Source organism: Nansenia antarctica, assembly GCF_963989245.1.
Source record: "Nansenia antarctica genome assembly, chromosome: 9".
Taxonomy (NCBI): Eukaryota; Metazoa; Chordata; class Actinopteri; order Argentiniformes; family Microstomatidae; genus Nansenia; species Nansenia antarctica.
In genome coordinates, this window is record NC_137679.1 from 99,933 (window position 1) to 124,635 (window position 24,703).

General features: G+C 46.4%; 1 protein-coding gene across 1 annotated transcript in view; it reads left to right on the forward strand.

Annotated features, from left to right (window-relative positions):
* The window catches only part of LOC308165026 (solute carrier family 23 member 1), a gene marked incomplete at both ends in the record, with an annotated part of 88,126 nt that extends 63,811 nt beyond the window's left edge, over positions 1–24,315 (forward strand). The window contains 4 exons of the mRNA XM_080539127.1: positions 1,152–1,316; positions 14,633–14,741; positions 22,468–22,563; positions 24,119–24,315. Coding sequence (XP_080395253.1) covers positions 1,152–1,316; positions 14,633–14,741; positions 22,468–22,563; positions 24,119–24,315 — 567 coding nt within the window. The remainder of the gene's footprint in view (positions 1–1,151; positions 1,317–14,632; positions 14,742–22,467; positions 22,564–24,118) is intronic.
* Between the last annotated feature and the right edge of the window lie 388 nt (positions 24,316–24,703).

Consider the following 24,703-nt stretch of genomic DNA (forward strand, 5'->3'; position numbering starts at 1 on the left):
CTCTGCTCGTATTTCAACAAGTCATTGATCTCATCTACCAAGTATTCAGATCACCCCTAAAAGAATCACAGATCAAACTCAAAAAACGTTGAACATCTTCCAAAAACACCACTACATATTTAGTCATGGCCATGCCAGGCTCTTTAACGACGTTAAGATTCCTGACAGTTTTCAGTTGCGTTCCCATGGTGTGTCTGGGTCCTTATAAGGCTGCTACTGTATGCATGACTGATAGCCCCCCCGACATTAGCCTCCATAGCCTGGCCCCCCCTTACCTGACTGACCTCCTTCTCCCCCACCGCCCTCCCCGTACCCTCCCATCCTCATCCACTGTTCCCCTCACTGTCCCACCCTCCAAACTCAGAGGCTTGGGAGACCGTGCTTTTTCACGAGCTGCACCCCGCCTCTGGAACTCTCTCCCTCAACCAATCAGAGACTCACCCTCACTCTCCACTTTTAAATCCCACCTCAAAACCTACCTGTTCTCCCACGCATACAACCTCCCCTACCCCTAACCATCTCCCCTAACCCTGCCACCCCCCTCCCCCCTGGACATGCATACAACCTCCCCTACCCCTAACCATCTCCCCTAACCCTGCCCCCCCCCCCCCTCCCCCCCTGGACATGCATACAACCTCCCCTACCCCTAACCATCTCCCCTAACCCTGCCACCCCCCCTCCCCCCCTGGACATATATACAACCTCCCCTACCCCTAACCATCTCCCCTAACCCTGCCACCCCCCCCCCCCCCCCCTCCTCGCCTGGACATGCATACAACCTCCCCTACCCCTAACCATCTCCCCTAACCCTGCCACCCCCCTCCCCCCCTGGACATGCATACAACCTCCCCTACCCCTAACCATCTCCCCTAACCCTGCCACCCCCCCCTCCCCTGGACATGCATACAACCTCCCCTACCCCTAACCATCTCCCCTAACCTTGCCACCCCCCTCCCCCCCCTGGACATGCATACAACCTCCCCTACCCCTAACCATCTCCCCTAACCTTGCCACCCCCCTCCCCCCCTGGACATGCATACAACCTCCCCTACCCCTAACCATCTCCCCTAACCCTGTGGCCTCTTGGTTGCCAGGTTGGCTGGTAGCCCTCCTCCATTGACTGATGAGTCTCTGTGCCTCTTGGTTGCCAGGTGGGCAGCAGGCTGGTCCTCCAGACGGCGGGTCTTCTGATGATCATCCTCGGCCTGTTTGGGAAGTTCGGCGCCGTGTTCATCACCATCCCCGACCCCGTCATCGGAGGCATGTTCCTGGTCATGTTCGGGATGATCGCTGCTGTGGGGATCTCCAACCTCCAGGTAGGAACAGAATACAATGTGTATTATTGTATTATTGTATAATGTGTTTGCTTTTTTCCTTAAAGTTGGAAGTCCCACTCATATTTATCTTTTTTATTGATAGAGACAGTAGAGTGATTTAGACAGGAAGGACGGCTGAGAGAGAGAGAAGGGATGACAGGAAGGATGGGTGAGAGAGAGAGAAGGGATGACAGGAAGGATGGTTTGATTGATTGATTGATTGAAAACCTTTATTGTCCCCAATGGGGAAATTTTGTTGTCAAACAGCTCAGTTAGGGCAGAAAACATTCAATACAGAAAACATTCAATAAAATACATAAAACAGTGCAGGCTCAATAAGTAAAAAGTTCCAAAAGTTCCAGCTCCAGGTCTCCCCCACCCTGCAGGGCCTGGTTGTAGAGTCGGAGTGCAGCTGGAACAAAGGACTGTCCAAATCTTTTTGTACTTTGACGGGGGAGAACAAATCTGTGGCTGAACTTGCTCCTCATCCCCGCCAGCTCGCAGTACATCGGGTGGGAGGGATTGGCCAGCATGGCCGCCAGTTTTTTCCCCATCCTCTGTTCTGCCACCACCTCTAGGCTGTCCAGCCCGGTCCCCACCACAGAGCTGGCCTTCTTCACCAGTTTGTTTAGCTTCGCAGCATCCCTGGCACAGATGTTTCCACCCCAGCAGGCCACGGCGAAGAACAGAACGCTGGCAACCACCGACTGATAAAACATTTGCAGCTGCTTGTTGCAGACACCGAAAGACCTCAGCCTTCTCAGGAAAAACAGTCTGCTCTGCCCTTTCCTGAGAAGAGCCTCGGTGTTGTCAGTCCAGTCCAGTTTGTTATTAATTTGTACTCCCAGGTACCTGTAGGAGTCCACCCTCTCGACTTCCACCCCCTTGATGGTGATGGGGGCTGGGGTCCTTCTCTTCCTCCTAAAGTCCACCACCAACTCCTTTGTTTTGCTGGTGTTAAGCAAAAGGTAGTTGGTGTCGCACCACTGCACAAAGCTCTCCACCAGGGCCCTGTACTCCTCATCCCTGTCGTCTGTGATGTAACCGACGATAGAGGAGTCATCCGAAAACTTCTGCAGGTGGCACTGGTCGGAGCTAAACTGGAAGTCGGAGGTATAGAGGGTGAAGAGAAAGGGTGACAGAACAGTTCCCTGGGGGGCACCGGTGTTGCACACCACCACCTCAGACTGACAGCCCTGCAGTCTCACATACTGACGCCTGTCTGTGAGGTAGTTGTGGATCCAAGCCGTCAGGGAGTCCTCCACACACATCACTGCTAGTTTGTCAGCCAGCAGTGATGGCTTGATAGTGTTAAATGCACTGGAGAAGTCGAAGAACATGGTCCTCACCATGCTCTGTGGCCTCTCCAGGTGTGTGTAGGCCCTGTGCAGCATGTAAATGATGGCATCCTCCACCCCCATGCTCTCCTGGTATGCAAACTGCCGGGGGTCCAGGAAGTCCTTCTCCTGGGGCTTAAGGTGTTGCAGCACTAGCCTCTCCAGGATCTTCATGACCTGTGGTGTCAGGGCGACAGGTCTGTAGTCGTTTGGGGTGCTGGGCCGTCCCTTCTTTGGCACTGGGACGATGCAAGAGGTCTTCCAGAGCTGTGGCACCCTCCTCAGTCTTAGAGATAGACTGAAGAGATGTTGGAATGTGTCCGCCAGCTCTCCAGCACACACCTTCAGAACCCTGGGGTTGATGTTGTCTGGACCTCTGGACTTGTTCACATTCACCCTGGAGAGCTGCCTTCTCACCTGCTCAGATGTTATAAAGCTGTGAGTACCGGTGTCTCCAGGTGTGAAGCATGCTCCCTGGCTCCTGGTGTTGGTAAGGGGAGGCAATTGCTGCTGGGGTGTGAGGGGGTCAGGGGGAGTGGGGGCTACTGTTGCCAGGGGTGCGGTACATTGGAGAGGGGAGGAGAGGGTCGGGGGCTGTGGGGGGTGACAGGGGGATGGCAGGAAGGATGGGTGAGAGAGAGAGAGGAGGGATGACAGGAAGGATGGGTGAGAGAGAGAGAGAGAGGAGGGATGACAGGAAGGATGGGTGAGAGAGAGAGAGGAGGGATGACAGGAAGGATGGGTGAGTGAGAGAGAGGAGGGATGACAGGAAGGATGGGTGAGAGAGAGAGAGAGAGAGAGAAGGGATGATAGGAAGGATGGGTGAGAGAGAGAGAGAGAGAAGGGATGACAGGAAGGATGGGTGAGAGAGAGAGAGAGGAGGGATGACAGGAAGGATGGGTGAGAGAGAGAGAGGAGGGATGACAGGAAGGATGGGTGAGAGAGGGAGAGAGAGAGGAGGGATGACAGGAAGGATGGGTGAGAGAGAGAGAGAGGAGGGATGACAGGAAGGATGGGTGAGAGAGAGAGAGGAGGGATGACAGGAAGGATGGGTGAGAGAGAGAGAGAGAGAAGGGATGACAGGAAGGATGGGTGAGAGAGAGAGAGAGGAGGGATGACAGGAAGGATGGGTGAGAGAGAGAGAGAGGAGGGATGACAGGAAGGATGGGTGAGAGAGAGAGAGAGGAGGGATGACAGGAAGGATGGGTGAGAGAGAGAGAAGGGATGACAGGAAGGATGGGTGAGATAGAGAGAGAGAGGAGGGATGACAGGAAGGATGGGTGAGAGAGAGAGAGAGGAGGGATGACAGGAAGGATGGGTGAGAGAGGGAGAGAGAGGAGGGATGACAGGAAGGATGGGTGAGAGAGAGAGAGAGAGGAGGGATGACAGGAAGGATGGGTGAGAGAGAGAGAGGAGGGATGACAGGAAGGATGGGTGAGAGAGGGAGAGAGAGGAGGGATGACAGGAAGGATGGGTGAGAGAGAGAAGGGATGATAGGAAGGATGGGTGAGAGAGAGAGAGAGGAGGGATGACAGGAAGGATGGGTGAGAGAGAGAGAGGAGGGATGACAGGAAGGATGGGTGAGAGAGGGAGAGAGAGGAGGGATGACAGGAAGGATGGGTGAGAGAGGGAGAGAGAGGAGGGATGACAGGAAGGATGGGTGAGAGAGAGAGAGAGGAGGGATGACAGGAAGGATGGGTGAGAGAGAGAGAAGGGATGACAGGAAGGATGGGTGAGATAGAGAGAGAGAGGAGGGATGACAGGAAGGATGGGTGAGAGAGAGAGAGAGAGGAGGGATGACAGAGAGAGGGAGAGAGAGGAGGGATGACAGGAAGGATGGGTGAGAGAGAGAGAAGGGATGACAGGAAGGATGGGTGAGAGAGAGAGAGGAGGGATGACAGGAAGGATGGGTGAGAGAGAGAGAGGAGGGATGACAGGAAGGATGGGTGAGAGAGAGAGAGAGAGGAGGGATGACAGGAAGGATGGGTGAGAGAGAGAAGGGATGACAGGAAGGATGGGTGAGAGAGAGAGAGGAGGGATGACAGGAAGGATGGGTGAGAGAGAGAGAGGAGGGATGACAGGAAGGATGGGTGAGAGAGGGAGAGAGAGGAGGGATGACAGGAAGGATGGGTGAGAGAGAGAGAGAGAGAGGAGGGATGACAGGAAGGATGGGTGAGAGAGAGAAGGGATGACAGGAAGGATGCGTGAGAGAGAGAGGAGGGATGACATGCAGGATATGTCCCCGGGCGGAATCGAACCGAGAACCCTGCGGTTACATGGTCGACGCTTAACCCGCTACGCCACCTAAGCGCCCCAATTAAATGTATTTTCAAAATTGCACAATTACACTCAATGAACTCCACAGATGTAGTACAGTAGCAGCAGGGAAACAATGATTAGATCAGAGTTATTGTCCCCAGGGGGAAATTAATTTTCACACCACTGTACAGTATACTTAAGCAATATCACACGAGAGGGAGTGTGTTATACTGAATATATATACTTCAGTATAACAGCACGGCCTCGAGTGTGATATTGCTTTTATACAACAGTTCTACAGCGCCATTTATTAGTTAACAGTAATAAGCGACACCCCACCCCCCGAATAGATTATGATTTGTTTGTTTATTTAATCATAAAAATAAACAAAAAATTGTTCCGCAACTGAACTTCAAATGGACTGTTGCCTAGTAACCTGAACACAAACATGTAGTCTAATTAACGGTCATTTAGTAGAACATCTGTACATATAGTTAAAAGTCCCAGTGCTGTTATACTGTATATCAGCACTCATGGAATGCCTCTTGTCCAATCAAATTACTTGGTCGGAACTAACTGTTGTATAAATATATACATACAACACCGTATAACACAGACAACAACAGACAGTACTACACATGACAGACACACACGTACACACACTCAGCGCGGTCTGTTATTTAAGGCAACAATGGCTGCGGGGATCAGGCTTTTGCCAAAGCGAGCCCTATTGCACCGTAGCGTTCTGTACCTACGCCCGGATGGCAGTGGGGCGAGGTACAGGTTGAGTGGGTGGGTGATGTCCTGTTCTATTGTGGTGGCGATGCGTGAGATGGGCCCTGTTGTTTAGTGCTGTGAGGTTGGGTGCGGGGAGTCCAGTTATCCCGGCAGCAGTGTTGGTGATGCGGGTCAGTTTGGCCCGGGTGACAGTGAGCATGTTGAAGAAGCAGGAGGAACAGGACATGAGGATGGGCTGGGTGATGCTCTGGTACAGTAGGAGGAGAAGAGGGGGGGGAACATACAGTCCTTGAAGTTTGCGGATGAAGGTTAATGTGTGTATAGTTAGGCTACAGATGAATCTAACACATTAATCAACCGATTATGTAGTTGACATCTTCATATTTTTACATTTTAAATCAGATTTGGATATATGAGACCAAGGACAAAAGGTTCAAGCTAAAAGTGAGAGAGATGCAGCCAGGTAAACAAGACAGAGTAGGAAGCTGGATTTAACAAACGGGCATCTTTAGTCTTTGTCTGTGTAATGGGAATGACGATACGCACCTTTGATTTGAAGGTAGACAGGTGTAGTCTAGTGGTACGCAGGACTACGGCGTATACCCACTAGGATTAAAATTAAAAAATAATTAAAAATTACAAAATAAATGGCAAGCAAGTTTATTAGTACAGCACATTTCATACAACAGGGTCAATTCAAAGTGCTTTACATACAGCATTAAAAAAATACAGCAAGAGTAAGAAAATAAAAATGACAATGAATAAAAGCAGATCTATGAAGTAAATAGATAAACCGTTAAAGACAATAGTTAATGGATAAAAGACATTGATAGAAATGTTTGTGTTTAATCATAACTGCTGCAAAACATGAAGGTTTTTAGCTTAGATAAATATAAATATTTTAAGGGTTTGGGCCTGTTTGATTTCTTCAGGGAGTTTGTTCCAGGAGCGTGCGGCAGCGTGACTGAAAGCTGCTGCACCGTGTTTTGATTTCACTCTCGGAATGATTCGCTTCATTAGTCTCTCAATGAGACGAAACACTGTCAGAGAGACTGTAGGAGTCCTGTAGAGAGGTAGAGAGAGAGATAGAGAGAGGTAGAGAGAGATAGAGAGAGGTAGAGAGAGTGTAGAGAGAGTGTAGAGAGAGGTAGAGAGAGTGTAGAGAGAGGTAGAGAGAGATAGAGAGAGGTAGAGAGAGGTAGAGAGAGGTAGAGAGAGGTAGAGAGAGATAGAGAGAGAGCTAGAGAGAGGTAGAGAGAGGTAGAGAGAGGTAGAGAGAGATAGAGAGAGAGCTAGAGAGAGTGTAGAGAGAGGTAGAGAGAGGTAGAGAGAGATAGAGAGAGAGCTAGAGAGAGGTAGAGAGAGGTAGAGAGAGGTAGAGAGAGGTAGAGAGATAGGTAGAGAGAGTGTAGAGAGAGGTAGAGAGAGGTAGAGAGAGTGTAGAGAGAGAGGTAGAGAGAGGTAGAGAGAGGTAGAGAGAGGCAGAGAGAGGTAGAGAGAGGTAGAGAGAGGTAGAGAGAGTGTAGAGAGAGGTAGAGAGAGGTAGAGAGAGGTAGAGAGAGTGTAGAGAGAGGTAGAGAGAGGTAGAGAGAGGTAGAGAGAGGTAGAGAGAGGTAGAGAGAGGTAGAGAGAGTGTAGAGAGAGGTAGAGAGAGGTAGAGAGAGGTAGAGAGAGTGTAGAGAGAGGTAGAGAGAGGTAGAGAGAGGTAGAGAGAGTGTAGAGAGAGGTAGAGAGAGGTAGAGAGAGGTAGAGAGAGTGTAGAGAGAGGTAGAGAGAGGTAGAGAGAGGCAGAGAGAGGTAGAGAGAGTGTAGAGAGAGGTAGAGAGAGGTAGAGAGAGGTAGAGAGAGGTAGAGAGAGTGTAGAGAGAGGTAGAGAGAGGTAGAGAGAGGCAGAGAGAGAGGTAGAGAGAGGTAGAGAGAGGTAGAGAGAGGTAGAGAGAGGTAGAGAGAGGTAGAGAGAGAGAGGTAGAGAGAGGTAGAGAGAGGCAGAGAGAGGTAGAGAGAGGTAGAGAGAGAGAGGTAGAGAGAGGTAGAGAGAGTGTAGAGAGAGAGGTAGAGAGAGAGGTAGAGAGAGAGGTAGAGAGAGGTAGAGAGAGAGGTAGAGAGAGGTAGAGAGAGGCAGAGGGAGGTAGAGAGAGGTAGAGAGAGGTAGAGAGAGGTAGAGAGAGTGTAGAGAGAGGTAGAGAGAGGTAGAGAGAGGTAGAGAGAGGTAGAGAGAGAGGTAGAGAGAGAGCTAGAGAGAGGTAGAGAGAGGTAGAGAGAGATAGAGAGAGAGCTAGAGAGAGGTAGAGAGAGGTAGAGAGAGTGTAGAGAGAGGTAGAGAGAGGTAGAGAGAGGTAGAGAGAGGTAGAGAGAGGTAGAGAGAGATAGAGAGAGTGTAGAGAGAGGTAGAGAGAGGTAGAGAGATAGAGAGAGATAGAGAGAGGTAGAGAGAGAGAGGTAGAGAGAGGTAGAGAGAGGTAGAGAGAGGTAGAGAGAGTGTAGAGAGAGGTAGAGAGATAGAGAGGGGTAGAGAGGGGTAGAGAGAGGTAGAGAGAGGTAGAGAGAGGTAGAGAGAGGTAGAGAGAGGTAGAGAGAGGTAGAGAGAGGTAGAGAGTGTAGAGAGAGGTAGAGAGAGGTAGAGAGAGGTAGAGAGAGTGTAGAGAGAGTGTAGAGAGAGGTAGAGAGAGGTAGAGAGAGGTAGAGAGAGGTAGAGAGAGATCTAGAGAGAGGTAGAGAGAGGTAGAGAGAGGTAGAGAGAGGCAGAGAGAGGTAGAGAGAGGTAGGGAGAGGTAGAGAGAGGTAGAGAGAGGTAGGGAGAGGCAGAGAGAGTGTAGAGAGAGGGGTAGAGAGAGGTAGAGAGAGGTAGAGAGAGGTAGAGAGAGGTAGAGAGAGTGTAGAGAGAGGTAGAGAGGGGTAGAGAGAGGTAGAGAGAGGTAGAGAGAGTGTAGAGAGAGGTAGAGAGAGAGAGGTAGAGAGAGGTAGAGAGAGAGGTAGAGAGAGGTAGAAAGAGGTAGAGAGAGGTAGAGAGAGGTAGAGAGAGGTAGAGAGAGTGTAGAGAGAGGTAGAGAGAGAGAGAGGTAGAGAGAGGTAGAGAGAGAGGTAGAGAGAGGTAGAGAGAGGTAGAGAGAGAGAGGTAGAGAGAGGTAGAGAGAGGTAGAGAGAGGTAGAGAGAGGTAGAGAGAGGTAGAGAGAGTGTAGAGAGAGAGAGGTAGAGAGAGGTAGAGAGAGGTAGAGAGAGAGAGGTAGAGAGAGGTAGAGAGAGGCAGAGAGAGGTAGAGAGAGGTAGAGAGAGAGAGGTAGAGAGAGGTAGAGAGAGGTAGAGAGAGGTAGAGAGAGGTAGAGAGAGGCAGAGAGAGGTAGAGAGAGGTAGAGAGAGGTAGAGAGAGGTAGAGAGAGGCAGAGAGAGGTAGAGAGAGGTAGAGAGGCAGAGAGAGGCAGAGAGAGGTAGAGAGAGGTAGAGAGAGGTAGAGAGAGGCAGAGAGAGGTAGAGAGAGGTAGAGAGAGGTAGAGAGAGGTAGAGAGAGGTAGAGAGAGGTAGAGAGAGGTAGAGAGAGTGTAGAGAGAGGTAGAGAGAGGTAGAGAGAGAGGTAGAGAGAGGTAGAGAGAGAGAGGTAGAGAGAGGTAGAGAGAGGTAGAGAGATAGAGAGAGGTAGAGAGAGGTAGAGAGAGGTAGAGAGAGGTAGAGAGATAGAGAGGGGTAGAGAGAGGTAGAGAGAGGTAGAGAGAGAGAGGTAGAGAGAGTGTAGAGAGAGGTAGAGAGAGGTAGAGAGACTGTAGGAGTCCTGTAGAGAGACTATAGCAGCTCTGCTCTGGTTCAGTCTATTGGTGATTCATGGGCTGTGATGTTGTGTGGCCTCCCTCCTAGTCATTTAGACCTCCCATGACAAACCCCGACCCTGCGTTGCGAGGCTTTACGAGGCCCTTGGCGTGCTGAGGCCTATGTTGGTGAAGTTCACTTTGAAAACACGTCACATTGTTAACGTCAGTGTCATGAGGAGGTCAGCGTAGCAGCAGCCTTTCATCCTGGAAAACAGTGTCTAACCATTACTCTTCTGCTGCGTCACGCTCAGGCCCTTATGATAAAGGATTAGCACCTGTATGCACCACAGAACCAGCTGGCCAGTTGCCATGGCTGGGATTAGGATCCAGAAATCAAAACACTAGAGACATTTGATGGCATACATAATAATAATAGTCATAATCATAATAATAATAATAACTTTTTATTTGTATAGCGCTTTTCCTGCAAACGTTGCAGCTCAAAGTGCTTTAATCGTTATATAATCATCATTTAATTATTTAGTCATTTAAAGGCAATATTAAAAAGATGGGTTTTTAGTCTTGACTTGAACATTATGTGCTGAGGTTGCATCCCTAATGTAAACTGGCAGTGAGACACAATCTGGAGCATAAAATGAGAATGCAGCCTCACCAAATCTCTTCTTTTGTACATGTGGTACACAGAGAAAACCAGCGTCAGAAGACCTGAGAGCTCTATTGGGCTGATATGCTAGCAGAAGACCTGAGAGCTCTATTGGGCTGATATGCTAGCAGAAGACCTGAGAGCTCTATTGGGCTGATATGCTAGCAGAAGACCTGAGAGCTCTATTGGGCTGATATGCTAGCAGAAGACCTGAGAGCTCTATTGGGCTGATATGCTAGCAGAAGACCTGAGAGCTCTATTGGGCTGATATGCTAGCAGAAGACCTGAGAGCTCTATTGGGCTGATATGCTAGCAGAAGACCTGAGAGCTTTATTGGGCTGATATGCTAGCAGAAGACCTGAGAGCTCTATTGGGCTGATATGCTAGCAGAAGACCTGAGAGCTCTATTGGGCTGATATGCTAGCAGAAGACCTGAGAGCTCTATTGGGCTGATATGCTAGCAGAAGACCTGAGAGCTCTATTGGGCTGATATGCTAGCAGAAGACCTGAGAGCTTTATTGGGCTGATATGCTAGCAGAAGACCTGAGAGCTCTATTGGGCTGATATGCTAGCAGAAGACCTGAGAGCTCTATTGGGCTGATATGCTAGCAGAAGACCTGAGAGCTCTATTGGGCTGAATGGCATACATACATGCACATACCGGTACATATCCCTGTTGCTGAAATGAAACAAGTAAATTAGCTGAAATTAAGCATTTTTCCTCAACAAGAAGTTAAACGAGAAGTTGAAAAGGGCAGGAAATTCAATGAGGGGGGAGGGAGTCTTAATCATAATCAGCTCCTCTAAGTTTTTATTCAAGGCACTTGTAAAAGAGATAAGCCAAGAAACCAAAAAGAAACCAGTCAAGAATACATCCTAAAACTGTTTCCTGAAATATCCTCAAGTGTCAAGAGACACAGAGACAATGTGGTTTTAGAATTATAAGTTTGATTGATTTAAGCCGATATACTATTACATACATCTTTAATGCATTTCATGAAGCAAAAATTCAAGTTCAAAAGCTGGCGTGATTGATGGCCCTCAGCAGATTGTTCCTGTTGTTGACTGTCAGACGGTTGAAGCAGGAGAGGGTGAACGGAAGCTTCTGGAAAGGAAAGCTTGAAACTGGTCAGTTCACACTCTCACACTCTCTTGTCCTCTCACCTCTTCCCTCGTTCCCTCGTTCTGGAACGTTAGTAAACAACAGCTGACTGCCCAGGTGCAGAGACCACTTTTCCATAACAGCAATAACTACTAGCATAGCATACACACACACACACACACACACACACACACACACACATACACACACACACACACACACACACACACACATACACACGCACACACACACACACACACACTACATACACACACACTACATACACACACTACATACACACACACACACACACACACTACATACACACACACACTACATACACACACACACACACACACACTACATACACACACACACTACATACACACACACACACATACACACACACACACACACACACTACATACACACACACACACACACACACACTACATACACACACACACACGACATACTGCTACACACACACACTACATACTGCTATACAGACACATACACACACACACACACACACACACTGTACACTCTAGTCATCATACTAACTGCTACACAACATGCTGCTACACACACACACACACACACACACACACACACACACTACATACACTCTAGTCATCATATTAACTGCTACACAGCATACACTACATACTGCTACACACACACACACACACACACACACACACACACACACACACACACACACACACACTCGGAGGAGTTGCAGCTGAACAGCCTTGGCCCGCTAGTGTTCCTCTGTGAGTCAGGGTGTTGAGGAGCTGCACGTGCAAAAGGTTTTAATACTAAATAACATTAGAAAAAGGGTCGACTGTAGTACCCTGACTGACCTGAGAGGGCAGCAGAGGTGATCTCTCTCACTCTTTCTGCTGCTCCTTCATTTCTGGAGAAATTATAGTATTATTCGAGTATTTGTCTCTCCGTGTCTCTCTAGAATGTTGCGCTACAAAGACCTCCAGACACAGCGAGCCAGTGAACTTCTAGGCCTTATTAGGATGGTAAATGGACTGACTTACATAGCTATGCCTTTATCCAAAGACCTTTCCAACGGCCTCTCATTCACCCATCCACACACACATTCACACACCAATGGCGGCCAAGCTACCAATGCAAGGCGCCGGCCGGCCCGCTCATTGGGAGCAATTTGGAGTTCAGTGTCTTGCCCAAGGACACTTCGACATGTGGCCAGCCGGGGCTCAAACCGCCGATCTGCCGACCTTGCGATCATTAGACGGCGGCTCTACCTCCTGAGACACAGCCTCTACCTCCTGAGCCACAGCCTCTACCTCCTGAGACACAGCCTCTACCTCCTGAGACACAGCCTCTACCTCCTGAGACACAGCCTCTACCTCCTGAGACACAGCCTCTACCTCCTGAGACACAGCCTCTACCTCCACCAACCTCTACCTCCTGAGACACAGCCGCCCCAATTTAACACTATGTGCAAAGAATTGTCATGTTTACATTCTAGAATCGAGCTAATGTTCTAAAAAAAATGCCTCTTTGTCAATGGGCTAGTCTACACTGGCTCCCAGATACCTCAAACTTTAAAACCTGCTCTCCCTGCTGTCACAGTAACACTAGTGGTTGAAGAGTGGGTGGGTGCAGCCAGGCATAATGGCTGACTGCCATTGACTGCATTTTGTTCAGTTGCCTTCTAGACACACATCAGCTCTTTGGTCTTCTTGACATTTTTTCGCCTGAGGAAACTAGCATTGAACCAGGAAGTTTAGATTAGGGAAGGTTCGTCAGACAAGGCAAAGCCACAGAAGAAGAAGAAGAAGAAGTCATCTGCATTATTATTGGATCAGGGTCAAACCATCACTGTTACGCCTTATTCCCCAAGAGGAAAGGGGTACAGAACACACCCTTGGGGGACCCCACGTGATTAAAAAATCAGTTAATTTGATGTTGACCTTTAACACAATGGACTTGTGTTTGTCACCTTGTAAGAAGGCTGTAAGAGGTTTCTGGTACCCAGACACAGATTTGCATATTTAGAAACCCGTGGTTTGTTGTTTGGGAGACGTTTGTTCGCGTGCGTCACGCGGTGGGCCTGGAGATAATGGCGTCAGACACATAAACACATGTTCAATGTTCTATCAGCCTGGGAGGAGACACAACTGCTCCAAACTGGCTTGTGACGTGGCGTAGCCATGAGGGTAATGAAGTGATATATATCACCTAAGAGACTTTGAAGCTTATCGTGGAGTCTAGATTGTTCTAGTTATTCCTCGTGGGACATCAAAGGACAGTGCCTACCTGCAGCGTACCTGCGGGTTTAGTCAGCCTCAGAACCAGTTCCACAACAAGCTGTTGAAGCTAGAATGCGACTCAGTCACTCACCATGTGCACGACCGCGGGTGGAAGTGAAGTGAAGTGAGGGTTCTGGAACACTGCAACTGAGCTCTGGGTAGAACTCTGGGTAGAACTCTGGGTAGAACTCTGGGTAGAACTCTGGGTAGAACTCTGGGTAGAGCTCTGGGTAGAGCTCTGGGTAGAACTCTGGGTAGAGCTCTGGGTAGAGCTCTGGGTAGAACTCTGGGTAGAGCTCTGGGTAGAACTCTGGGTAGAACTCTGGGTAGAGCTCTGGGTAGAGCTCTGGATAGAACTCTGGGTAGAGCTCTGGGTAGAACTCTGGGTAGAACTCTGGGTAGAGCTCTGGGTAGAACTCTGGGTAGAACTCTGGGTAGAGCTCTGGGTAGAGCTCTGGGTAGAACTCTGGGTAGAGCTCTGGGTAGAACTGGCAGAATTACATTGCAAGAAAGGACACTTTACATTTACATTTAAATTGTTTGGCATTTAGCAGACGCCTTATTCCAAAGCGACTTACAATCGATACATTTGACTAAGGCAAGTGAATCATCAATCCACCAGTCGTAGCAGGAAGAGTAATCCAGCTCAGGCCCGGGGCCATTGATAGAAGGAAAAACCTTCAAAGTTTTTTTTACACTGGAGAGACAGTACCAGGGGGAGCAGTAGAAGTCTTAGGAGAGACTTAAACTATCCAGAACACACTGCCATGGGAGTAAACAGAGGACGTTATAGCAAAACATGCATGTTGAAAATGTTGTCCCCTGACCCTAACCCTGACCCTGCCTGTCCTCTGTCCTGCAGTACTGTAACCCTGACCCTGACCCTGTCCTGACCCTAACCCTGACCCTGCCTGTCCTCTGTCCTACAGTACTGTAACCCTGACCCTGACCCTGTCCTGACCCTAACCCTGACCCTGCCTGTCCTCTGTCCTGCAGTACTGTAACCCTGACCCTGACCCCTGACCCTAACCCTGACCCTGCCTGTCCTCTGTCCTGCAGTACTGTAACCCTGACCCTGACCCTGTCCTGACCCTAACCCTGACCCTGCCTGTCCTCTGTCCTGCAGTACTGTAACCCTGACCCTGACCCTGTCCTGACCCCTGACCCTGTCTCCTGTCCTGCAGTACGTGGACCTGAACTCCAGCAGGAACCTGCTCATCCTGGGGTTCTCCACCTTCAGCGGCCTGGTTCTGCCCACCTGGTTCCACTCAAACCCCGGCATCATAGATACAGGTACACACACACGCACACGCACGCGCACGCGCGCACACACACACACACACACACACACATTGATACAGGTACACACACACACACACACACACACACACACACACACACATTGATACAGGTACACACACAGACACACACACACACACACACACACACACACACACACACACACACAGATTGATACAGGTGATTGTCACATTCTTGCATAGACTTTACAGTGGGGGGAAATACGCATTGAACACATCAATATTTTGTTCAGTAAATGTATTTCCAATGAGCCTATTCAAGACAAGAGATTTTTTTGGTCTGGATTTAGTCATTTGAAGGCAATATTAAAAAGATGGGTTTTCAGTCTTGACTTGAACATATGTGCTGAGGTTGCATCCCTAATGTAAACTGGCAGTGAGACACAATCTGGAGCATAAAATGAGAATGCAGCCTCACCAAATCTCTTCTTTTGTACATGTGGTACACAGAGAAAACCAGCGTCAGAAGACCTGAGAGCTCTATTGGGCTGATATACTAGCAGAAGACCTGAGAGCTCTATTGGGCTGATATGCTAGCAGAAGACCTGAGAGCTCTATTGGGCTGATATGCTAGCAGAAGACCTGAGAGCTCTATTGGGCTGATATGCTAGCAGAAGAGCTGAACATATTCTGGTGCTGTGCCAGTGAGAGCTTTATAAACGTTATAGCTTAGTTTAGTTAGCGTTCATTCTTGATTTATCCTACCACAGCACTGATTCACAGTGATTAAAGTATTATCCTACAACCGCACAAAACTCTTATCAGTACGACTAAGAACTGCAGTCACTCCCCATCTTCCATCAGAGACTCTCCTGAGACATCTACTACCCCCCAGCACTGTGTCTCCTGAGACATCTACTACCCCCCAGCACTGTGTCTCCTGAGACATCTACTACCCCCCAGCACTGTGTCTCCTGAGACATCTACTACCCCCCAGCACTGTGTCTCCTGAGACACCTACTACCCCCCAGCACTGTGTCTCCTGAGACATCTACTACCCCCCAGCACTGTGTCTCCTGAGACACCTACTACCCCCCAGCACTGTGTCTCCTGAGACATCTACTACCCCCCAACACTGTGTCTCCTGAGACACCTACTACCCCCCAGCACTGTGTCTCCTGAGACATCTACTACCCCCCAGCACTGTGTCTCCTGAGACATCTACTACCCCCCAGCACTGAGTCTCCTGAGACATCTACTACCCCCCCCAGCACTGTGTCTCCTGAGACATCTACTACCCCCCAGCACTGTGTCTCCTGAGACATCTATTACCCCCCAGCACTGTGTCTCCTGAGACATCTACTACCCCCCTATACTGTGTCTCCTGAGACATCTACAACCCCCCCAGCACTGTGTCTCCTGAGACATCTACTACCCCCGAGCACTGTGTCTCCTGAGACATCTACTACCCCCCAGCACTGTGTCTCCTGAGACATCTACTACCCCCCTATACTGTGTCTCCTGAGACATCTACTACCCCCCAGCACTGTGTCTCCTGAGACATCTACTACCCCCCAGTACTGTGTCTCCTGAGACATCTACTACCCCCCTATACTGTGTCTCCTGAGACATCTACTACCCCCCAGCACTGTGTCTCCTGAGACATCTACTACCCCCAGCACTGTGTCTCCTGAGACATCTACTACCCCCCAGCACTGTGTCTCCTGAGACATCTACTACCCCCAACACTGTGTCTCCTGAGACATCTACTACCCCCCAACACTGTGTCTCCTGAGACATCTACTACCCCCCTATACTGTGTCTCCTGAGACATCTACTACCCCCAGCACTGTGTCTCCTGAGACATCTACTACCCCCCAACACTGTGTCTCCTGAGACATCTACTACCCCCCTATACTGTGTCTCCTGAGACATCTACTACCCCCCAGCACTGTGTCTCCTGAGACATCTACTACCCCCCAGCACTGTTTCTCCTGAGACATCTACTACCCCCTGTACTGCGTCTCCTGAGACACCTACTTTTCCACTATACTGTGTCTCCTAAGACTTCTACTACCCCCTTGTACTGTTTCTCCAGTGTCTATATATATATATATATATATATATATATATATATATATATATATATATATATATATATTTATATACAGTTGAGGCCAAAATTATTAGCCCCCCAGGAATTATGGAACATTTTTCTAAAATTCTTCCCAATGTTTGCATCATTTATAAAACTGTATATAATCAAACATTCACCAGTGCTATTTATTAGCTTTTGGTACATTTTAGAATATAAAATACGTTTTTAGGCTTGCTTTATATCAAATATAGTGAAAAATGGGGTGGTCAAAAATATTAGCCCCCATGTGAATATTTGCTTTAAAAACACACCTAAGCAACCAATCAGATTTCAAACCACACCTGTACAGTCAATTGGCTTCCTAACAACACCTGAGCATTCAATTAGCATAAAAGGACTCCAAGAAACAGGGCACTTGAACACATTATTGAGAGGGACTATACTACTACTCTTACTCACCATGCCAAAGACAAAGGAAATCAGTCTGGAGCTCAGAAAGAATATAGTAGAGGCTCATGATAAGGCGGAAGTCTACACTGCCATTTCCAAGCGTCTCAGTGTCTAGAACCGCTGTACGTTGCATCATTGCTAAGTACAAGGAGACAAATTCTGTAAGAAACAAACCTGGGCGTGGTCGAAAGCTCAAGATTTCAAGAACTCTGGAGAGGAAAATAGTCAGAGATGTCAGCAAGACACCAAGGACATCTGCCCAGATGATTGTTGCTGACCTGGCCTCTTGTGGAGTTGATGTTTCAAGGAATACAGTTGTGAGGGCTCCTCATCGTGGTGTGCTTCAGGGCCATCGTCCCAGAAGAACCCCTTTACTCAAAGAGCGGCACATCAGAGCCAGACTGAGGTTTGCCCGTGACCATTTGAAAGGTAAAGATGAGTTTTGGAAATCTGTGCTTTGGTCTGATGAGACTAAACTGGAACTGTTTGGGCACATGGATGTTGCTTATGTCTGGCGAAGAAAGGGAGAGGCCTTCAACCCTAAGAACACAGTTAGAACACAGTTAGAACACAGTTCCCACAGTTAAACATGGTGGTGGGAGCATCATGCTGTGGGGCTGTTTTGCAGCCTCAGGCACAGACAGCCTTGTTCAGGTGCATGGCATCATGAAAAAAGAAAACTATGTTGACATTTTGAGGGATAATATGAAGAAATCTGCTCTTAGTCTAGGCTTAGGTCGTCACTGGGTCTTCCAACAAGACAATGACCCAAAGCATACATCAATACATTGGTCCAACAGTTCCTAAAGGACACCAAAACCAAGGTCCTGGAGTGGTCCACACAGCGCCCAGATCTCAATCCTATTGAGAATCTGTGGCGGGTGCTCAAAGTGAATGTCCATGCTCGGAAACCGACGCAGTTTGGACCAGCTGGAACCATTTGCAATGGAAGAATGATCCAAAATCCCTCGAGAGACCTGAGAGAGAGACCTGAGAGAGAGACCTGAGAGAGAGACCTGAGAGAGAGACCTGTGCCAACCTAGTAAAGAACTACTCTAAAAGGTTTTTGTCAGTTGTGGCTCAGAAAGGGTACACTATTGACTATTAATGGCCAGGGGGCTAATCATTTTGGACGTGTCATTTTTTCCGTTTCTTTTTTCAACTCAGTGCATCAATAAAATATCCTAATCAAACTTAGTGGACATTTTGTCTTTATTATTTCGGAAACAAATACACTATAAACACTTGTTGTTAATGGTCATTTCCATGGAGAAATCATGGGTTTTGTCTGATTTCACAAGGCGGGCTAATAATTTTGGCCTCAACTGTATATAGATTTTTTCTTCTTCTATCACGGAGACTGCCAATGGCCCCGGTCCTGAGCTGGATTACTCTTCCTGCTACGACTGGTGGATTGATGATTCACTTGCTTAGTCAAATGTATCGATTGTAAGTCGCTTTGGAATAAGGCGTCTGCTGCTAAACGGCAAACATGTAAGTGTAAACATGTAAACATGTAAATGTAAACATGTAAATGTAAATGTAAACATGTAAATGTAAACATGTAAATGTAAACATAACACTAAGGAATGTTCTTCCTTTCATAACGAGGAGCCAAGAGAGCAACCCCGTTAATAGACGCCTCCTCCTCCCCCCTCCCTCCCCCGCCTCCCCCCCCCCTCCTCCTCTGACCTGATCAGAGCGTGATCTCCTGAGTCATGTGGCGTTAGCGAACGCACCCGGGAGAGGAGCTAGCTAATCCTGAGGGCGGGGGGGGGGGGAGGCGGGGGAGGGGGGGGGGAGGGGCTTGTCTGGCTTCCTGGGGTCAGGGCTGCTTACCGGCCCAATCCTCTTGGCCTGTCTCATTGTCACCGCCGCTAATCTGGCTGAGAGAGGAGAGGCTTATACACACACACACACACTACAGCCCCACGCTGCTTTCTCTCTGTGCACCCGCCGACCTCACCCCGCGCTGCTCACCTTTACTCCCCCCCCCTCCCTCCCTCCCCTACCCACTACCCTGGGTCTCCCTCCCTCCCTCCCCTACCCACTAGCCTGGGTCTCCCTCCCCCTCCCTCCCCCTCCCTCCCTCCCCTAGCCTGGTTACACCACAGCATTCCCACTATTTCAATGTCAGTTTATTTAAGAAGGGGCAATGTATATCAATTAACAACAAGGGTAAATAAGACAGATTTAGCCAGGAGGCTAATGTTCATCTGTGGTCCCCAAGGCCAAGATGTACCCCCCCAAAAAAGGCTTCCTAAAATGACACCAGATAACATACAGAGCGTATGAAACACACAGTTAAACCAGACACAGTTAAATGATCTTACGGGTGCAGACTTGGTTTCCCTTAAACCTCCATCGGCCCCCATAAACCACAATTGATATGCGCTCTCCCTTCTTAAATAAACTGACAGTGAAATACAACACAGTAACAGACCATATAGATACAGCTACGTAGCTACGTAGCATTGGTTTGGTAGATAACTACAGTGGCCATGCTAAAGTATTCATATAGATACAGCTACGTAGCTACGTAGCATTGGTTTGGTAGATAACTACAGTGGCCATGCTAAAGTATTCATATAGATACAGCTACGTAGCTACGTAGCATTGGTTTGGTAGATAACTACAGTGGCCATGCTAAAGTATTCATATAGATACAGCTACGTAGCTACGTAGCATTGGTTTGGTAGATAACTACAGTGGCCATGCTAAAGTATTCATATAGATACAGCTACGTAGCTACGTAGCATTGGTTTGGTAGATAACTACAGTGGCCATGCTAAAGTATTCATATAGATACAGCTACGTAGCTACGTAGCATTGGTTTGGTAGATAACTACAGTGGCCATGCTAAAGTATTCATATAGATACAGCTACGTAGCTACGTAGCATTGGTTTGGTAGATAACTACAGTGGCCATGCTAAAGTATTCATATAGATACAGCTACGTAGCTACGTAGCATTGGTTTGGTAGATAACTACAGTGGCCATGCTTAAGTATTCGCCCCTCTTCAGAGCCGTCAATTTAAACAGCCGACTGGACATTTTTTCAAAGCGAAAGAAAAACTAATCTCAATGTTTTACTGCGGTTGTCCTCAAATTATCTCCAATGAAAACAACAATTTCTTCAACGATTTACGTCCAATTCGTTGAATTGAGTCCATCGAGTGCGATGATGATCGTCCAAACTTCAAAAAGTCTGGGGAATGTATGCGCCTGTCTTTGCAGGGTCGCCTCCTTTTAATAGGAATCATTTAGTCAGTCTGCTGAGCGCGTTATCGCCACAACCTGAACCAAATGAGAGGGAACAGGACTGCTCAGGAATGCAACCCTGAGGCCGGGGGAGACCAACACATCTGACTGGCTGAGAGGGGAAGAGCTCAGTCGATTGGACAACATTATTCCAGTGACTCTATCTATACAATTGGTTTATATAACCTCGTAATAATACATTAGACTTGTATAGCGCTTTTCTAGACACTCAAAGGCGCTTTACACACTAAAAAGATCGAGTAGTAATAATAAAAAGAAACAAAAGGTTAGGATAGAAGAAAGTATAGGGGCCTAATTGAGGTAGTGCTGGGGACACATGGGAAGGGGAGGGGGAGAGGGTTAACTGGTGAAGGCGAGCTTGAAGAGGTGGGTTTTGAGGGCCTGTTTAAATGTTGGGAGGGTGTTGGCCTGTCTGATAGTAGCTAATGGGAATCCCTTGAGTGAAAAGAATATATTTAAAAGTTGTATTTGCAGTCAAGTGATGGAGCGAAAAGTGTTTGGAAATGCATTTCTTTGGGTTCTTTTCACCCTTTTCACACCGTCTTAACAGTGGAAGCTGCTCTTGTTGTTGGTAGGCTTGTCCCTGACAGGGATGGGGAGTCTGTCAGGCTCAAGAGAAAATAGAGATTAGATCAGATTTATTGTCCCCAGGGGGAAATTCATTTCCACACCACTGTACAGTATACACATATACATACAACACCGTATAACTCAGACAACAACAGACAGTACTACACGTGACAGACACACAGGTACACACACTCAGCGCGGTCTGTTATTTAAGGCAACAATGGCTGCGGGGATCAGGCTTCTGCCAAAGAGAAAAATGCTGAGTTGGTAGAGACTAGGCTGTCAACGCAGTGTGTAATTGATTAATATTCAAATCAGGAACCCTATGAAGTCAAAGTGAAATATGAAATACGTTATTAATTCCAAAATCATCACAGAAACTATTAACCTTTCAATTAGACTGACAAGTTACTGAGTCTTCTGTGTTTTTAATTTTTAAGAAAGTATTTACATTTTTTATTTTTTTATTTTTCCCACTCATATTTTTCATTTTATTGGACAGATGCAGTGAAGACAGACAGGACAGTAAGGAGAAGAATGGAGAGAGAGAGAGAGCATGTCAGCAGGGCATGGGCCGGATTCTAACTCATGCTGACATGGGCATATGTGTGCATTGTAGACCGCGGTGCTAGACCACTGGACCACCCCAGGCCATGGTGCTAGACCACTGGACCACCCCAGGCCATGGTGCTAGACCACTGGACCACCCCAGGCCACACTTTTCTTTATTTTTTATTTTTTTTAATGTTCTTTCATTTGGAAAGTGTCCAGTAGGCTGTGAAGATCGGGGGGGGGGGGGGGGGTTAGACCCAAACAAAGACACTGTTGCCCCTTCTCTCTTCTCCACCAAGACAATGGAGAGCCGGTCCGGAGCAGGTGATACTGAACCAGTTCTTCACGTTTTGACAGCAAAAGAACCGACTCTTGGCCAGGAAAACCGGTTCCACAGTGGCACCAACACTTGGCTGGTCTAGAACCAAGACCTGCTTACGTCAGGGGCTGGGGGTGCGGGATTATCGTGACCAACGAACCAATCGATATCAGCGTAGTCGATGAACCATCCGTTTAATGTATTTGAATTTCAGGCTCCTCTGTAAATTTGAAATCAGTTGAAAAAGTTGCACGGGGGCGAATACTTTTACATTTTACATTTACATGTTTGGCATTTAGCAGACGCCTTATTCCAAAGCGACTTACAATCGATACATTTGACTAAGCAAGTGAATCATCAATCCACCAGTCGTAGCAGGAAGAGTAATCCAGCTCAGGCCAGGGGCCATTGATAGAAGGAAAAACCTTCTATCACCTTCTTCTAAACCGGTTGTTGTTTTTGTTTTCTTCTAACTCTCTCTGTTCACAGGGATTCAAGAACTGGACCAGGTTATAGTCGTCCTCTTCACGACACACATGTTCATCGGGGGATTCTTCGGGTTTGTGTTGGACAACACGATCCCAGGTTAGCCCTGATTCTGTCAGCAGCACCAATAATAATAATAACAACAATAATAACAATAATAATAATAATCTTAATAATAATACTCTTAATAATAATAATCTTAATAATAATACTCTTAATAATAATAATCTTAATAATAATAATAATATAATAACAATAATGATAATAATAATAGTAATAACAATAACAATGATAATAATAGCAATAATAATGATGATAATAGTAATAATAGTAATAATAATGATAATAGTAATAATAATAATAATGATAATAATAATAGTAATAACAATAATAATAGCAATAATAATAATAATAATAATACTACTACTAGTAATAATAGTAATAATAATAATAATAACAATAATTATTTTACTATTAATAATACGAATAATAATAATAATATTAATACTAATAACAATAATGATAATAATAATAACAATAATACTACTACTACTATTATTATTATTAATAATAAAAATAATAATCTTTTTTTTATTCAAAAGTTACACAATACAATATGATTAAACATGTTGATTTTCATTTTTTTTAAACACATTTCTGCCCACCCCCCCACCCAACCCCAAACATTTCCTGCAGGGCCCTAAAGTTACATTAGCATAGTAATCACATTAAAAAAGGAAAAAGAAAATAGATTAAAATAAATGTTAACACTGGACAATAATATTATTATTATATAATTATAATTAGCTATTATTATTATTATTATTATTATCATTGTTGTTATTAGTATTACGATTATTATTATTAATAATAATCTTAATAATAATAATCTTAATACTAATAATACTAATAACAACAATGATAATAATAATAATAATAATAATAACAATAATAATGTTAATAATAATAATATTAATGATGATGATGATGATGATGATAATAATATTAATTAATAATTAATAATAATAATAATAATAATAACAATAATAATAATGATGATGATAATAATAATAATAATAATAATAATAGCAATAATAATAATAATGATGATAATAGTAATAATAATTATAATAATAATAATAATAACAATAATAATATTCTGTCAGCAGCACCAGTCTATTTCTTCACTGGATCTCACTGTCTCAGTTGAATCTCGAACGGTTGATCAAAGTGATGGAGTGTGCGATCACTTTCAAACTTCTTATTACTATTCAACTATTTATTCTCTGTTTTCTTTTTTAAATGTAATTAAGTATGTAAATACGATATTTGTGTTTTGGGTACGTAGTGTTTGTATATATAATGAGATTGTATACAATTTAACAGGAAGCATGTTTATGATTTATGGAGGAGGGGGGGGGGAGTGAATACGGTGTACTTCTTACACTCCTTTTCAAATATGTGAAAAAGGGAAGAAAGAAAAACAGACAGACAGACAGACAGACAGACAACAGACAGACAGACAGACAGACAGGCAGACAGACAGAGAGACAGGCAGGCAGACAGACAGACAGACAACAGACAGACAGACAGACAGACAGATTATGTCATTGTCAACTTTAATTAATTTAGATTTCCTGTCATTTCTCAACAGGCACAGAGAAAGAGAGGGGCCTTAAAAGTTGGCGTAAGACAGTGGAGGCGGAGGGACCTTCCTGCGTGACGGATCTGTCCTGCTACGACATCCCCTTCTGCACTTCCTGTCTGCAGAGGTTCAAGTTCTTCCAGTATCTGCCTTTCCTCCCGTCCTACAAGACGCCACAGCAGAGGAACTCTGGTGCTAAGCACTGATTAGCATGGTGCTAACAACAGAGGAACTCTGGTGCTAAGCACTGATTAGCATGATGCCAACCCAGTCACCCCGTCGTTCCGTCCACACTCCCTGATACATCGAGTCAACCAGCTTCTGTGGCGTGACGTGTTTAAAAGCGTTATGGAATGAGAAGCCGTGGTATATCGTGGATATCGGCACAGCTAGTGGGGCGGTTAGGCACGGAGTGCCGTTATATATACACCCCCTAGCAGTGCCGATATCCACGATATACCACGGCTTCCCATTCCATAACGCTATCAATATTTCACAAAAGAAAGACAAGACAAACTTTTAGTTAATGTATTTTAATGGAACTGTGTTTTATTGTGAGTGTATTAATCCACTGAACAGTTGTTTATCGGTTGC